At 40.1% G+C, this 18,753-nt stretch overlaps 1 protein-coding gene across 1 annotated transcript; it reads right to left on the reverse strand.

The window, feature by feature from the left end:
- Positions 1-3,010: 3,010 nt before the first annotated feature.
- On the reverse strand, positions 3,011-6,979 carry LOC131232769 (uncharacterized). Its single transcript, XM_058229244.1, has 9 exons — positions 6,757-6,979; positions 6,322-6,526; positions 5,682-5,772; positions 5,220-5,365; positions 4,598-4,841; positions 4,296-4,400; positions 4,036-4,218; positions 3,727-3,931; positions 3,011-3,530 (listed from the first exon to the last, which is right to left on the reverse strand). The coding sequence occupies exons 1-9, from the start codon at positions 6,977-6,979 to the stop codon at positions 3,043-3,045; spliced, it is 1,890 nt and encodes a 629-aa protein (XP_058085227.1). The 3' UTR covers positions 3,011-3,042.
- Between the last annotated feature and the right edge of the window lie 11,774 nt (positions 6,980-18,753).

An 18,753-nucleotide genomic window follows, 5' to 3' on the forward strand; every position in this document is an offset into this window, starting at 1 on the left:
CTATGTCAACAACATGCTTGTCAAAAGCACCAAGGCCGCCAAACACATTGCCGACCTCGAGGAGATGTTCACAATCCTGCAAAAATACTAGATGCAATTAAATCCAAGCAAGTGCACCTTCAGCGTCAGCTCGGGAAAGTTCATCGGCTTTCTAGTTAGTCAGAGTGGGATAGAGGCAAATCCCAACAAAATTCGAGCTCTGTTGGACATTAGCTCACCCAGGATGATGAAGGAAATTTAATGCCTCACCGGCAAGATCGCTGCCTTAACAAATTCATCTCCATAGCCACGGACATGTGCCTGCCATTTTTCAAACAATTGAAAGAAAAGCAGAAGGTAGAATGGACCGAGGACTGTAAGTTAGCCTTCCAACAGCTCAAACAGTACATAAGTTCACCCCCACTACTATCCAAACCCGAGCAAGGAGAGCCAGTATTGCTATACTTGGCTATCTCAACTATAGCAATCAGCTTGACCTTCATCCGAGAAGATAAAGGAAAACAACTACCAGTGTACTATATCATCAAGGCCCCGGTACTGGCTGAAACAAAATAACCAAACATCGAAAGGCTCACCCTGGCTCTAGTTATTTTGTCCCATCACCTCCGACCCTACTTCCAAGCCCATAACATCATTAGCAATTGAGCTAAGCGAATTCGACATCCGATATCAACCTTAGACCGTCATTAAGGGCCAAGCAGTGTCCAACTTCATTTTCTAGTTCGCCTATAGCCAGAGCCCTGAAGTTAGTCCAAGCACAAAAACCAACCAGTTTGTAGAACAGGTGGGCACACAAGATTTTTCGACTTGGACATTATATGTCGATGGCTCATCCAATTCTAAAGGCAGGGGCCGGGGTGGTCTTGGAGGCTCCCGATCAGACCTGTTTACAATACGCCTTGAGATTTGGATTTCAAACATCGAACAATTAGCTCATCATCAATCAGAAAGCCAATGAATACCAGGCCAAAGAAGAAGAACGAAAGTCTACTTGCAAAAAGCTCGAATAAATGTGAGATCAACCTAATCCCCAGGTCAATTTCAAAGCAGATATGTTAGCAAAGCTGGCCACAACGATCAAAGATGACATCCCAAAATCAATCCCAATCGAGTTTTTGGCCGAGACAAGCATAAAAAAATCTGACTTGAGTGCGGTCCTTCTGATAGATTCGAAGCTGAGCTGGATGGACCCAATAATCAACTACCTTAAGGAAAATTGCCCGAAGATTGACTTGAGGCTCGCAGACTCCGATCCAGGTTGGCCCAATACACCATGATCGGGGACACTTTATACAAGAAAGGACTTTCCATGCCATACATCTGGTGTCTTCAACCTAAAGAGGCCGAATATGTTCTTAGATAGATACATGAAGAGATTTGCGGCAACCATTCTAGCAGTCGCACCCTAGCCCACAATGTTGTCCGATAGGGGTACTTATGGCCAACCATTTAGAAGGATGCCAAGCAGTACACCCAGAGGTGCAATAAATGCTAGAGGTTCACGAGAATACTCCATCAGCCGCCTGAACGGCTAACTCCCATGATCGGACCATGGCCTTTAGCCCAATGAGGAATTGACATCATCGCCCCCCTACCAACGAGTAAAGGGCAGACCAAGTTTGCAGTCATCGCGGTCGACTACTTCACTAAATGGGCTGAGGCCGAGCCCCTGGTCAAGATCAACGAGTAGAAAATTACTGACTTCGTCTATAAGACCATCATATGTCGGTACAGGATCCCCCATATGATCATCTTGGACAACAGGAAGCAGTTCAATAATGACAAATTCTGAGGTATGTGTGAGAACCTCGGAATTCGGAACGACTACTCGTCACCCCGGCACTATCAGACTAATGAACAGGTCGAAGCGGTTAATAAAATCATTAAGAACCATCTCCGAACCAAGCTCGAGAAGGCTAAATGAGCATAGGCAGAGGAGCTTCCCCATGTTCTCTGGGCATACCAGACCACCACGGGAGAAACCCTATTTTCCGTGGCCTTCGGGGTTGAGGTCGTTGTCCTAGTCGAGATCGGACTCCCAACTGATCGGACTCACTCCTACGACAAACATCAAAACGAACATCAAAATGACACTAGACCTTAACCTGATCGAAGAAAAAAGGGAGCAAGCCCAACTCAAAGTTGGGCTCGACAACAACAGGTCGCCCGCTTCTACAACTTTAGGGTGAAAACGAGAAGGTTCCAAGCTGGAGACCTGGTCTTACGCAGAACATTCCAAAACACTAAAGGACCTGGCTGGGGCCAAACTGGAAAGGGCCCTACAAAATAACAAGCACAAGCCGACCAGGGACGTATCGGGTATCGGATCGAAGACATGAAAGGACGACTTCTGTCACATCCATGTAACGCCGAGCACCTAAAAATCTACTACGAGCACCTAAAAATATACTACGCGTGAAAAACTGACCAATTATAGGGACAAGATTTACATACCTACTGTTTAGAATATCGAGATGGGGAAATTTTACTCTCTACTCTTTATCTACAAACGTTAGGCCTACGTAAGTCTACTAGGGACCTTGGACATGATACTCTAAGAGATTACGACACTTGATACACAGGCACTCAGATGCTGTGGAACCCACTATCATTCATGAAACGCACTGTTGCTGATTCAAGGTCCAAAAATTAGGTTGATAGACCAATCCTAGATCACGATGAATTAGGCCCATGAGCTGACAAACATCATTTAACAGAGAATGGTTTGACTCTTCATGGGTGTGGTCCACAAACTAAAAGAGGTCATAATCAACCAAAAAAAAAACCAATTACAAGGGTGCTGAAATTAATAAATTGCATACCATTAAATTAATACCCACAGACCTTAAACCCTAAATTAATAACTCTTAAAGAAAATTGCATACCATTAAATTAGTTAAATTATGGAATAAAAATAATCCCTAAATTCTCCTCAAATTCCATTGAATAAAAAAGAGACTAGAAATGCATGTAAGCCTATACATATAATTTTAAAAAAAAAACAAAAAAAACGAAAAAACACTAGTTAGAAATTTGATTTCTCTAATTTTGAGAAGTAGGCTCTGTCGTGAGCCCGAATCCGAATGGGTAGAGTGGATCATAATGCGAGTCGCCAACGTTCATGGGGAGCTGATCGACGGATTTGAACCATGTCCGAGAGAGCTTGCCGGAGAACCCGTAGTCGCCGTAGAGGACGTCGGTGATGCCTTGGCCTTCGGTGCCTGGAAGCCATGCAGCCACTATGGCATCCATGATAGGAACATATGGTTCGATCACAAGTGGCCGGCCGGAGATGATAACGACGACACACTTGACTGTGCCGCACACATTCTTGATTGTACTGGGTCCGGGCTCCGGTATCGTTAGGTTGAGGTTATCGCCGGCGGTTTCTGCATAAGGAGGCTCTCCAACGACAACGATCGCATAAGAGAAATCATTGGATTTGAGTAAGTCGGCGTCGGGATTCTCGCTGTAGACAATTTCAGTGGCTGGATCGACAGTTGATGAGATAGCATTGAGAATGGTAGTTCCTGTTGATGAGGAAGAGTATTTTGGTCAGATAACATGAAACCACCCCAGTTTGGATTGTGCATAATCTGTAAATCATGCTGATAGTATCATTTCCAAATTTGACAAATCCAAACTGATGGCCTGTTTGGCATCTTTTATCTAATCTAATAAGAGCTAGAGAATTAAGATTTTTGTTCCAACTCAAGTGAAACATACCAGTAGTAAGATTATTCCCATCAACTCCTTGCCACAAGATGGTCCACCCACCACATTGGTTTCCCAAGTTGTTGGCGTGGGTCCCAGCTACAAGGATCTTCGGCGCCTTCTTCGGGAGCGGCAGCAGCGGCTCATCATTGCATTTTCCATTTTTCAACAGCACCAATGACTTCCTGACCGCTTCCCTGGCCAAATCCCTGTGTGCCTGTTCAATTCAATCAATTACAACATTGGACCTCAAAATCCTATTTCTTAAACTCACTGTTTCAACTCAGTGAGTTAACTCTGTGTTCGTTGGATGTAATTAACCTGGCTTCCGAGCTGGTCGACGAGGCTGTAGTCGGCCAAGGGATTCTCGAAGAGACCCATGACGAATTTGACACGCAAGATCCTTCTGACGGCATCGTCGATTCGGCTCATGGGGATGACTTTGTTTTTCACTTGGGCTGTCAGATCATCGATGAACTCGGTGTGGTTGTATGGGACCATGACCTGCAATCCCCCAATCAAAACATGAGTATAGTATCTTTCATCATAATCCATCACTAGCTTAGAAGAAATGGACAAACCATGTCAATGCCAGCGTGAATTCCAGCTTGGATGGAATATGAGTAATTTGCTTTGGGTGGCGACGTGATCCTATCGATTCCCTGCCAGTCGGAGATGACAAATCCCTGAAAAAACGTGACGGTTTTCAGTAGTTTTCTAGTTAATCTGTGTAGAAGTCAATGTGGGTGACCATGGAATCAGAACTCGATGAAACCGTGCCGACTCAACCATGTTCTCAAACTGTCAACCGAGTCATAGTGATTTGGGCTAGTTTGAACTGAGTCTTCATTCATTGCATGGGACACGAAGACCACCTACTAACCCTGAAATGGAGCTTGTTCTTAAGGAAGTCAGTAACGAGATTGCGATTAGCATGCATCTTCTTCCCATTCCAGCTAGAATAAGAGACCATGATGGTCGAGACACCTTTGATGATCGCATTGTAGTATCCGGGCATGTGAATGCTGAGCAGACCATGGAAGTCGATGATGGTGTTGTTCTCATTAATTCCCTTATTTGTGCCACCATCACCAACAAAGTGCTTGGCACAGGCTGCTACTTTGTACCTGTACAAAAGAAAAAAAATATCAATGAAAATAAAACAATGATAGCGTAGTTCTAAAACTCGGTCTCGATTCAGAACTCGGCCTCGAGTCGATGAGTTGATTTTACGACACTTAGTATCGAGTTGAGTTTTTGTGTTTTTGAAGTATGATTGATAGAAAAAGGTTGCATAATCTAATGTGTGGCTTGAGGATGTGGTGATCATCCAAGCAATTCATCAATTTGGACACTCTACAGAACAAACTTTGCAAGTTTTCATCGACCGTCGATTTGTTTCATAGAGAATAGGCCACCTGATGATGTAGCCAGGATCTACACATGCTTGTGAAACTACAGAAGATCTATCTTTAATCATGGTTTGGATTTAGAGAGGAACTTACTTTCCGGAGACGTAAGGGACACCCTTCCGAGATGTCGCCGGAATTTCTCCTTGTAGACCAGGGATGATCTCTGTCATTGCCTGTACTATCTTGTGATCTTCGCTGTAGCTTTCATAGCATCGACCCCATCTCGGATCTCTACAAACCTATTGCAATTCAAGACGAGATAAATTCAATGTAGTAGGCATGATCAAATTGCATTTTGGGAGAATATAATAAGAATGGTAATCATGATTTGGTCATTTCCATGTAGTGTTTGGATGCACGAAGTAAACTGAATTGCAAAAAATCCAATCCAATCCATTGATCTGGACTGTTCATTAGCTCTACATTTCATGAATTACCATATAAACATCACGCTGAACTAAGAAAGAAATGTTAGCCATTTGATCAAGATTTAGAAAGGAAAAGCAAATGGCATTTCTCTGAGGAGAAGGGTAGGAAGGAAAAATGGTTCTTTACCGCGATACATGGAGCAAAGACATACGGAATTCCCGTCGCTCGAACTTCTAGAGCGGTTGCAGCACCAATCCTCTTCACAAGTTCTGGATCCCTAATAAAGAAAGAATAACAAGATTATAGAAAATGTTTTAAAAAACCACAAGCATTACAACATAACCATGGTTCCTGATCGAGTTGGGAGTGTCAACATAGCACAGATGCAGTTTCTAAGCCATCCATCAGGTGGGCCACACCATTTTAGATGGCAGCAGTTTGTAAAATCAGGCCAATTAACTAATGAGATGGGCTACATTGTGTGAAACAAATGGATAGCAATTGAATTAGTTATTGATAAACAAACATGATACAATGATTCAATTGAAGTAAATGAACTCAGGAAGATCATCAAAGCAGCAGGCGTTTTGAAAATCATAGCTCAGAGCCTGAATCAATGAGTTTTTAACTCAGCCAAGCTTCAAATTAATCGAGTGCTTGAACATTAAATAATCCCAATTGGATGATTAAAACCATTGGATTATGGTCTGAAAATTCATTGTGGGCCGTCTTATTCGGTGGTCTTCAAAGGAATTCACGCTGCAACGAATCAAGAACATCAGTAATCTACATTATACGCATCGAAATTCAAATATAATACACTTACCTGGTGGCTCCAAGCCCAATATTGTGGGGGAATACGGTCGCTCTATAGACATTGTTGTGGCCATGGACGGCGTCGATGCCGTAGATCATTGGGATCCCCAGACGGGTTGAAAGAGCGCCCTTTTGGAAGCCATTCACCATATCGACCCAAGTCTCCGGCGAGGCTTTCGGAGATGGAACACTCCCTCCACCACTCAATAAGCTCCCTGCCAATTCAATAATTGAATTCAGTGACCAAGATTACGAATGCCATTTATCAGGTTTGAGCCACTCGATTATGGGTGGGCCACAGATTTACATTGAATATGGACCATCCATTTTTCTTATTCGGGTGCGGCCTAATCGGTGATTTCAATCACCTGATGAATGGACCACATTGAAATCAAGTGACAAGTGCATTATATATATATATATATATATATATATATATATTTACCGATGAAGTAATCTTTCACGATTTCAGGTGTGGCAGCTGTTCGGTCGAGCTGTGTCATCTGACCAATCTTCTCAGCAAGAGTCATCCGGTCCATTAGATCTTTAATCCGGACGGGCAACGGTTGATTGGGGTCTTTGTACTTCACGTATCCTTCTTCTCCCAGTGCTGTGGCACACCAACATAGGAGAAAAAGGCACAAAAAATGCATTTTAAAGCTAGCCATTTTTCCCTGCAAATCAAAATTTCAAAATCAGAAGAGTTTCTATTGGAGAAGTGATCTTGCAAAAATATAGAATCTATGATCACAAACAAATGTAAAAACCCTACTGGATACATGTGCAGAATGTGGATGGCTAACCTGGCAGATAACATTGTGGATGGGCCATAGACCAAAAATCATGCTAGTTAAACGATCCTAACCGTTGGATCAAAATAGTTTTCTTCATGGAATCTCAAAAGTAAAAAGGTGGGTATCCCCAGACATTGCGTATGTACAAAGTTGGCCTAGAGCTTTTATGATGCTTGGCCCCATCTATGGATATGCCAAGACTCAGATATTAATAGGATTTGAGGACATCATTTCAAAAAGGCAAAACAAGTATCCCATGTGTGCTAAAAAGTGAGGTGTGGCATGATCCAAGCCACACACTAGTCAGGGCCCACAAACAATATGACTGGACCATGTTTATCCGCAAGATGAATGGCCCAGATCAACATATTAAGAACCAAATAGGGAAAGACAAGACTCTGTTTTAAACTCTGCTGTGGATAGTGGGTCGAAATTATAAAACATGTGGGATCCAATGGCAAAGCTAGATGTGTGTAAGATCCCAGCTATACATCAAAGCGATTGGTCCACTATTCAGGGAACAAGACATTTGACAGACAACCCAATTGAAGAATAGATGTCATCCACCTAATGGTCGGCCTGATTTTCAGAGAGGTGAACATTCGCCATTGGGCCCACCTGATAGATGACCCTTATCTCTCCCATATGTGTGACCTCATGATGTGATATGTAGGATCTATATACCCATATTCCATGTGGAGCTTTTTCAAAGGTGAAATTATATTATTGCCATCATTTTTTCTTTTTCTTAATAGGATCCAAAATTGTTGAGCAACATTTAAATTCAACTGTAGCTCATTTGATGATTTGATTGGCCTGATTTTTGGTTTATACAATCACTATGGTGGGGTGCACATCTTAGATGGATTGGATGTGATACAAAAATCATGTAGGCAACTTTCACTATTTTTTTAAAGAAAAACATGAGTGAGGGCATTTTTGTAATTTCATCCTAAAGAGCAAATATTTAAATTTTTTAAGAATTTTTATTGTAAAGTAAAATTTCTTAAGAATCTACATTTTACCAAATAAAGCCTGGACTATTAGAAGTTACATGGAAGTATTTTTTGAGGGGAGAAATTGTAAAAATGCCATCATTTAATTTTCGAAACTTATAAGGCCCAAGTAGTATATGTATAACATCCAACCAATCTAATTAGCCTAACGTTTGCATTCCACTGTGATGATAGGATGAGGAATCCATTGGGCTGATTAGATTACCAAATCAATCATACTTAAATTTGTATATTTTAAATGGTGTATATTATTTTTTATGAATTGGCCTACCTTATGATTAGATCCATGATATTTTTGTTTGTCTAATAATGATGTTGGATGTTCTGTTGGGCAGATTGAATGTGAGACACGTAGCATATGACTCTTATAATTCTCACTTGTTAGTTTTATTAAAAAGAAAACATAAAAAGGGCCATAATGTAATTTCTATCCTGAAAAGGCAGGATAAGCATATTGATTTCTCAAAGCATTATTTGGTAAAATTCAAATCCTTAAAGAAATTTGTCATAAAATTCCTGTAATTTAATTCTATTTTAAATTACTAAATATTTTTAAAAAAAAATTAACATTAAATATAATTGAATTGTTTTAATTTTTTTTTAAAAAAAATTAACATTAAATATAATTGAATTGTTTTAACTTGTAAATAATTTTACATTAAAATCACAATAAATAAATAAAAAAAATACGATATTTAAAATCTCACATTATTATCAAGCTAATGTAGTTTAATGAAAATTTCATGATAATATTGTGGACAATGCTTTTATTTATTTATTATTTTTACACACGATTACACCCACACACCCCAATGAGTACTCGAACCCATGACTCCTCCATTGAAACTCCTATGAGTATACCACTCAGCCAACATGGAATGGACTTCCCCGATAAAAACATTTAAAATCTTTGATCAAGGGCCTCAAAATAGACTGTCATGATTAAAATATGGAAAAGTTCCAAAGACTGGATGGCTAAAATCTATCTATATAGGACATTTTGGGGTACTCCACCATCCATGTTGGGGTCCACGAGGTCAATGGTCTAGACCATAGAAATATGGGACCCTCAATGAAACCCAGGGATTAAGAAGATAGTGCATTTCCATAGCTCGAGGATCAATTGAAATTTTATTTATTTATTTATTTTTTAAAAGTCATTTCAATCCAGCCAAGTTGCTAGATACACCCTCTCCAATTCTATCACCGAAAGTAGGGAAGACGCCAGTATCTGTTAATCAAGAGGTATTACTTGAATACATGCTGATACATTACAATACAATATGCTCCAATGATCCAAACCGTTTACATGACAGGTCTCACTTCTGGAAGGACAAAAAATAAAAGATCTTAATTGGATTATTTCAACCATTTCATTGAAGGGTCACCATAACCATTATAAACCAAATGGGTTGAAATACTTACTCTGAGGCTCTCTATTTTTTTGGAAATATCCGATCCCAAGGAGAGCCTTATCAAATAAACGGTTTGGATCATTCGGATATGACCCAGGTTCTAAAGATAAATTCTCGAGGTAGCGTATTGTAATAGGTCGGGATGTATCCGAGCAAACCACGTTAATCAAATGGACGCATATTGCGTCCTACCCCCCTGTCTCCAACTGGGAATGGGCAGGAGCTTTGAGTGTCCACTGTCATGTATGGGTCTTATCCATACAGTTTATCCATTTTTTTGTATCATTTTAGGACATAAGCCCAAAAATGAGATAGATCCAAGGCTCAAGTGGACTACAAAATGGGGATTAAACTCTTACCGTTGAAAACTTCCTAGGGGCCATGGAAGTTTCCGATGGAGTTGATATTCTTTTTTTCTCTTCATAAAAGTCTATGTAACTTTATAAATAGGTTGGATGGAAAATAAACATCACGGTGGGCTCTAGAAAAGTTTCAACGGTGAAAACCATTATCACTGCTGCTTCCTGCGATGTGTTCCACTTGAGATTTGAAACAGCCTCATTTTTTTGGATTATTCCCTAAAATGATACTAAAAAATAAATGGAAGGCGTGGATATGACCCATACATCACAGTGGGAACTCAAACCTCCTGCCTGTTCACAGCTAGATACAGGCGGGGATTGGACGCACGGACGTGGATTGCGTCCTACCCCGCCCGTCTCTAGCCACGAACGGGCAGTTCTTTTGGCGCTCCCATCATGATGTATCTATTTATCTACGCTGTTCATCACTTCTATCAGTTCATTTTAAAATATGAGCACAAAAATGAGATAGATCCAACGATCAATTGGACGACACCAAAGATTACTCTTGCATTTAATGCAACCCATATTATCATTTGGCATCGTCCACTTGAGCGTTGGATCTAACTCATTTTTGTGTACATGCATTAGAATGATCTGATAGAAGGGACGGAATAAACAGATACATCACGGTGGGCCCGCCCGCAGAACTGCCCGTTCGGGGGCTAGAGACGGACGGGGGTAGGACGCAATCCGCGTCCAATCAAATCATGCTGCAGCAAGAAGCGCTCGAGTTTTCTGTAACCCCTGCTGCAGTTAGCTCCTGTAAACCAACCAATGATCTGTGGGGCCCACTGTGATGTCCATTTCATATCAACTCTATCCATCAGCTTCTGCAGATAATGTTAGGATGTGGGACCAAATATGAGGCAGATCCAAAAATCAAGTGGGCCACACTAAAATAAAAGGTGGGGATGGAAACGCTCACCATTGAAGCTTTCCTAGCCCACCGTGTTACCATCCAACCCGTTAATAAAGTGACTAACAACCGGAACGTAGAAAAAAGAATATCAGCCTGAGCCAAAACTTGAATGGGTCCCACACAGATTTTCAATGTTGTGCGTTCATTCACCACTGTTTTTGTTGCCTGTGGTGTGGCCCACTTGATTTTTGATATTCTTCGTTTTTTGAGCCAACATCTTAACATAATCTGAAAAAACTAATGGACGGATTGGATGAACTTTCATCCTGTTTAGAAAGAAGAAAGTAGACAGAAAGGAAGAAAGACTACTCGCAAATGAAGCGATTCGCGCGAGGAAAGATGGAAGAAGTGGGTGGGCGCTAAACGTGAAAACGTCGGTAATTTTATTTCAGACCGTCAATTACCCTTTTGATGGTGGGCCCACTTAGCCTCGCGCGAATCTCCTTAGAATTTTTCTCAGAGAGAGAGAGAGAGAGGGAACTCACTGCAATTGAATCCCTTGCTAGGAGCGAGGTTGAAAGCATGAGCAATTGCTAAAAGGAAGGCTTTTATTTATAGATGGATAAGACCGTATCCAATACAAACGTATTCTACGGTAAGATCTTAACATACAAATCAAGGCACTGTGGGAAGCGGATTGCGTACGGAGTAAACTCTGTGGGGTCCACTTTGATTTACATATTTTATCAACTATGTCCATCCATTTTAATAAATAATTTGATGGCTGGAGCCCAAAAATGAAACATATTCAAATCTCAAGTGGACCTTACCACGGGAAACAATGCGAATTGAAATTCTACCGTTGAAAACTTCTTGGAGCCTGCAGAAGTTTTGGATCAGCATGATATTTGTGTTTTCCTTTCATCCATGTCTTTGTGATTTTATGAACAGGTTGGATGACAAATGAACATCACTTTCCGCCCTAACAAGGTTTCAACGGTGGAAGTCATTATTCCCACTGTTTCCTTTGGTGTGGTCCAGTTGAGCTTTGGGCATACTTATATTTTGGATTCAACCACTAAAATGATCTTTAATAACGGATGGACGGCGTGGATAACCCACATACATTCATAGTACGCCCAACTGAGTTTACTCAGTACGATGAAAGCATAGTACGCAATCCCATTTCAGCACTGTGACGTTTTAGTGAGATCCAATCCGTCCATCACGTTGCGCCTCTTAATACTCATCATCGTACCAAAAAATCAGCCATCCCAAAACTCAGATGGGCCAACACCACAGGTAACAGCTGGGATGCGGATGCTCGCCGTTAAAAACCCTTTAGATCATATGTGGGACCTGTGTTTATTATCTTCCATCCAATCCATTTAGAAGATTCATCCGACTAGAATGAGATGAATGGATGTCACAAAAAATCCTACCCACTCCAAAACTCAGGTGGGCCACCTCACACGATTTTAGAAGTTTTATTCCTTATTTTACATTGTGTGGCCTGAATTTTAGATGAACTTGCGCGTTTGGGATCAAGGAGGCTAGCATGATGGACGGATTGGATGTCATTGAAACATCACGGTGGACCCCACACACGACTTGTACGTTTACCTTATCCAAGTTTGCATTGGTGAGACCCATCCCGATCACAAGCTGAGTTTCACCGTGATGGGTAAGATATACTTTTTTTTTTTTTCGTTTGGAAAGAGTGAAATGCACAGAATGGGTACTACCCCGGCCTGTGGGGTATGAGGGGCCACTGTGATGTATGGATTTTATCCACACCGTTCATCCATTTTTCCATATTATTTTTGAACATCAGCCCAAAAATGAGACATATACAAGGCTCAAGTGGACCACACATAAGAAGAGGCAGAGATAACAATAGCCACAATTGAAACTTTCTTAAGCTCTGATGATATTCATTCGCCATCCAACCCATTCATAAGGTCAAGATGAAGGGAAAAATTAAATATCAACTTGATCCAGGACTTCTATGGACTCCAAGAAATTTTAGACCGTAGGCATTAAATTCATACTGTTTCCTATGGTGTGGTCCACTTAAACTTTAGATTTTTTATTTTTTATTTTTTTATTTTTGAGTTTAAATCCTAAAAATGAGCTAGCAAAATGGATAAGTCCAGCTCCCTAGTTCAGTTCTAGATAGAATCTGCATGTAAAAGAAAAAAAAAAAAAAATTTAAAATTATTTTATTATTATTATTATTATTTAAAAAAAAAAGGTTTGTACTGAGTTACTCGGTATCCCCTCATTTTTTGGACTAGTGACTTTGAAATGATCCAAACGGTTAGATGGCCTGGATATAGAATAAGTACATCAAGGTAGGTCCGACAGCAAGGGCCGCACCGTCTTGGGCCAGGGCCGCACGTAATCTGCTTTCAGAGAGGTTTGCGACGTCTGTCGTTCACCTAAGTGGGTCCCACCGTCAACCTTCTTCGTGAAAAAATTGCACCCCCCCCCCCCAACCCCCAAAAAAAATGTATGTTTTGTATCACACCTGCCATCCATTTGTAGCGGTCATTTCACGGTAATATCCAAAGAATGAGTTAAATCCAAATCTCCAATAGACCCCAGTGGGATAGTGACGCCTGCTATTAAAAACTCCTAAAGGCCAAAAAAAGGTTTTAGATCAAGCTAATGTATGTATTTGACTTATTTCATGTCTTTTTTAACTTTTGAATGGGTTGAATTGCAAATAAAAATTAGGATGGCCATAGAATAGTTTCAACAGCGGGAATCACTCTCCCCACTATTGTCTGTGATGGATCCACTGCATCTTTTTATCAAATAATATCTCAAATTAGATGGACGGTGTGGATACAACACATGCATCATAATGAGGCCCACAAAATTTGGTGACATCACTTCACTAGTGGACTCGCTACTCAACCTGACTGTATCTAATCCGAAAAAATCTCGCTGATTATGGGAGTGGATTAACTTTGAAATCGGATTGCATACTGAGTTACTCAGTATGCTCTTATCCTACTGAGTAAACTCAGTTGGCCCCACTGTAAATGTATGTATACCATCCACGCCCTCCATCCATTTTTCTATATAATTTAAGACGTTGAACCCAAAATTAAAGCATAAACAAAGATCTAAAGGATCATACTGCAGGAATCAGTGGGAATAGTGATTTTCTCGTTGAAACCTTGTTCGGCCCCACATTAATTTTTATTTATCATCCAACCTGTTCAAAAAATATTACAGACATGGATGAAGGAAAAATAAAAATAAAAATAAGCTTGATTCAAAATTTCTGTAGGCCCTAAGAATTTTCCAACGGTAGATGCTCAATTCACACTATTTCCTGTGGGGTGGCCAATTCAAGCGTTGGATATGCTTCATTTTTGGGCAGGAACTCTAGAATTATCCCATAAAATGGATGAACGGAGTGGATAAAATACATAAATCATGATGAACCTTACAAAGTTTACTCAGTACGTTAATCGTACCGAGTTACTCAGGACGCGATCCGCTTCCATTAACTTTTGCCCACGTGTTTACCGGACGCGGATTGCGTCCTACCCCCGTCCGTCTCTAGCCCCGAACGGGCAGTTCGGTGGGCGGGCCCACCGTGATTTATCCATTTATCTAAACCGTTCATCACTTTTCTCATATCGTTTTAAGGTACGAGCATAAAAATGAGTCAGATCCAATGCTCAAATGGACCACGCAACAGATGACTCTTGCATTTAATGCATCAACCAAGCTTATTATTTGGTGTTGTCCACTTGAGCGTTGGATCTGCTTCATTTTTGTGTTCATGACTTAAAATGATATTAGAAAAGGGATGGACGGCTTGGATAAACAGATACATCACAGTGGTCCCACCCACAGAACTGTCCGTTCGGGGCTAGAGATGGGCGAGGGTAGGACGCAATCCGCGTCCCATGTTACCCTTACTGTATGGGCCCACCTTGATGAATGTATCGTTGATCATATCCAAATATCAGGTAGCCGCACCATTGTAAAAAGTTATATAAATAACATTAAAAAAACTTATTGCACGCCAAAGAGGTTTTGAATCAAGCTGCTATTTGCATTTTAGCTTTATCCAGGTCTACATTATCAACAGGTCGGATGGCAGATAAACATTACAGATTTTCTTAAGTGGGTCCTCGGAAATTTTTAATGGTGAGCCTTCAATCAGTACTGTTTCCTGTGGTGTGTGGTCTGGTCCATTTGAGATTTGGATCTACTTAAATTTTGAGAACACGTCCTAAAATGGGTTTGGAAAAACGGATGGACGGCGTTGATATACAATACATTCATCAAGTTGGGCTACATGGGTGTTACAGGGTAACAGCTAATCCGCTCCCCCTGATTATAGGCCCTCGTCTGATCTCCCACACAATATGTCTAAATTTGGTCCGTTGATTTCAACTAAGTTCATATTTTTTATGGTCAAGATCTGTGACCGATGAGATTTTTTGCCACATGATCTAGTATGGCGGAATATTCTAGATGAACGGCCTTGATCACACCACTTGGCAGGCATTATGGGCGGGCCTCGTAGCATGTGAAACAGTTGCTGCTTTATAGGAACAGAGATAAGATCGCGTTTTGAAAACCAAAAAAACAAAAACAAAAGGAATCGATATTTAGTATAGACTCCTGATTATCAATGAGTCTTCATAGAGGAATTCGGCCCCGGATTCGGTGGAGCCCCGGATCCACTGGGGTGGGTGGATGCCTGACTTGCGGGGTCCACCGTGATGTATGTGCCTTAGATCCATTCCGTCCATCCGTTTTGAAAGTTCATTATAGATTAATATACCAAAAATGAAGTAGATCTAAATCTCATGTGGATCACACCACAGGAAACAGTGGTGACTGACCATTAAAAACTTCTTTTGAGCCACAAAAGGTTTGGATAAATCTGACATTTGAATCGTCCCTTCGTCCAAGTCTTTGTGACCTTATCAACAAGTTGGATTGCAAATAAACATTCCGGCTACTTATAAGATGTTTTTAATGGTGGATATTCAATCACCAATGTTTCATGGCGTGTGGCCCACCTTAGATTTCAATCTACTTCATTTTTTTCATCAAGATCTAAAATGAGCTTTCAAAACATATGGAAGGCGTGGATTTAAGGTAAATACATCACGGTGGGTTTCATGGTCAGGGATCCATCATCCACGGTAGAGCTGTACACGAACTGAGTTAGCTCAGTTATCTCGCTCGACTAACTCGAAAAAGCACGATTCAACTCCGTTTGAAACTGAGTTCGAGCTTGTCTGAGTTCAAATTAACTTGGATCAAACCTCAACTTGAATCGACTCGGATAAAATCAGTTTAGTGACTCGGTTGTTTTGATATTTAATCGACTCAGATCGAACCTCAACTCAAATCGACTCGGATCGAATCAGTTCGGTGACTCGGTTGTTTTGATAGTGACGCTGCTCACAAACTTTATATTATAAAACTACCCTAGTATATTGATTTTGATGTTGCATGCCGAGTGCCGAGTATTTGATGAAATACTTTTTGCTGCTGTTTTGCATACTATGAGAAATTGACTGTGTATTATGTGTTTGAGAAAATATTGCATAGGCTTGAACTCGGCTCGAATTGGCCCAAGCTATTGACCGAACCGAGCCGTACTGGCCGGTCAGGTTTGAAGACTAAGTTGAGCCGAATTCAAGCTGGGTTAGCTACTGGCCGAGTTGTGCCAAGATGCCCTATCGGTCAAATCGACGAGATTGTTAGTTCGAGTCGATCCGTTCGACAACTACTACGGGTCAAACCAACAAGACTATTTTCTATCCATATACGAACAATCTCAGCCTTGGCCCCTATTGGTCGAACCGACATCCTGTACGTCCGACCGACGGGTAGTCGTTTAGATCTCATCTCTTACTTCACTCCTCTATTTGTCGGGTCACTCAAGGCATTTGCAAGTTAATGGTCATTTGATAGAGCAAGAGTCTTAGTGTTTCACTCTCTAAATCCCTTCTCCTAAACTCTATTTATCTTAAGATCATGCAACCCCCTTTGTGATTCATCACTTTCAAAGAGCATTCCAAGCTCAAGCTAATGATGTGCATGATCTCTTGCATTCACTGGTGCTTAGACTTTGATTCATATATATATATATATATATATATATATATATATATATATATATATATATATATATATATATATATATAAACTTTGTCTAAATCCTTAGAATGCTAAGTAGATGAATCCCTTTCTTGAAAACAACTAAAGCCTACTTGTAGGAGATTCATACACCATCCATTCTCCCAAAATCTTGTCACTAGTACAAGTATATTATTGCAAGGTTGATGATCGTGGGAGCTGAAGAGAAGGCAATTCAAGTTTGATGAAGTATATCGAGTGTGCTATCAATGGGCTCATCTAACTGGTAAGAGTTTTGTTTAGAGTCCATTGTTGAACTCACTTCTTGCGGAGATTTGAGTTTGGAGTTTGAGACCCAAACTCAAAGCAAGACCTTGTGTAGGCTACCGACAAGTGTATACGTGGTTAGTTTTCGTGTAGGACTAGTCGAGAGTTTGATATCCAAACTCGTGGTAAAACCTTGTGTAGGCCACCGACGGGTGTACATATATATATATATGTCCTTGTGTAGGATATTGAATTGCAAAGGTTAGTGGTGAACCTTGAAAACCATGTGAGATAGTGAAATTCGAAAAACTCGAGTTTGTGTTCGTCCTCCAGGAGTGAAATAGGTAAGTTGCCGAACCACTATATATCGTTGTGTTGTGAAATGTGTGATGATTCTCGACTTATGCTTTGTCTTGATTCTTGTTCTATAGATGCATGAATAGATATATGGCATTCTAAGTGTTTGAATCATTGTCTCAATAGATATAGATATCTCACTTCATAGACTTGTGTTCATTCATATGTAATTTGTACCTTTAATAGTATATAGCCTTGCACACACCACACCTTGTTTATGTGAACTAATTTGAATTGATTGGCAAATTTTTAAAATGTCCTCTAGGCCTTAGCCATAACTCTAAGCTCTTGACTTTGTGATATTAGTATATTACCCTTATTTTCAGAATTGACCGTCGAAACAATCTAGTGTACAAAGTCTTGCTTCATAACTTGGATGGAATGAATTGTCTCCATTGTGACTTTATAAAAACATGCCTTGATTGTTTGAAATGAACTAAGTTCATAATGGAGGAAATGAAGAATATATATCAATAAAATCAAATTTGATATTTCAAGGCTTGATTATAATTGTCCATATCACAAGAAAGATTTGCTGCCCCTTTTTCGAGTTATTCCAACAAGCGCAAATGAAAGAAATCTACAAATTGTCTTCTAGATACAATGAACACTCAATCCGAATTTAAATACAAAAATGTACACTTTTAAATGTTGAAAAAAATCTCTATCTTCTAAATTATGATGTCCAAGATATATAACAATTAAAGGGTCATGGAGTCTTTTCTAGAGAGACTCATCTGCCTCTTCAAGACATCCAAACCCATTCATAAGAAAAGTCAATCTTTCATGATAAGATATGATTCTTTTGTCCTATGACAGTTATTTATATACCTTTTTAGACAGAAACAATTATCTAACAGTATAAAATTGGCGACACATGTAACACGGAGCGATACGCATAGTCACTCTCAATCAATACCAAAGTTAAAATCTTAAGTGCTAGAGGGTCATACCTTAAGCTAGACCTTGGTTCAATTAGAGTTACATCACAATTTAGATAGGTTTAAACCATGTGTCGAAAAAACTAAGGATCTTTTAGCTCCTTGTGACAACGCGTATGTGCGAAGTACATGCGAAGTGTTAAGTGTGTATAATAAAGCGTTGGTTTCAAAAGAAAGAACTCATCCTCTTACCATCTGGCTATACAATATTTCTCTTGAAAGTTTTTATAATAAATATATTTATTTACTTCCTAAATATAATTTTTATTTTTGAAAATTTTTTATTATAAAAACACAACAAT

This window comes from Magnolia sinica, chromosome 18 (genome assembly GCF_029962835.1).
Source record: "Magnolia sinica isolate HGM2019 chromosome 18, MsV1, whole genome shotgun sequence".
Classification (NCBI taxonomy): Eukaryota; Viridiplantae; Streptophyta; class Magnoliopsida; order Magnoliales; family Magnoliaceae; genus Magnolia; species Magnolia sinica.

Coding starts and splice junctions, on each gene's coding strand:
- LOC131232769 (XM_058229244.1), bottom strand. CDS start 6,979: ATGGCTAGCTTTAAAATGCATTTTTTGTGCCTTTTTCTCCTATGTTGG. Junction 6,527..6,756: donor CGTGAAAGATTACTTCATCG/GTAAATATATAT, acceptor TTGAATTGGCAG/GGAGCTTATTGAGTGGTGGA. Junction 4,401..4,597: donor AGAACAAGCTCCATTTCAGG/GTTAGTAGGTGG, acceptor ACGTTTTTTCAG/GGATTTGTCATCTCCGACTG.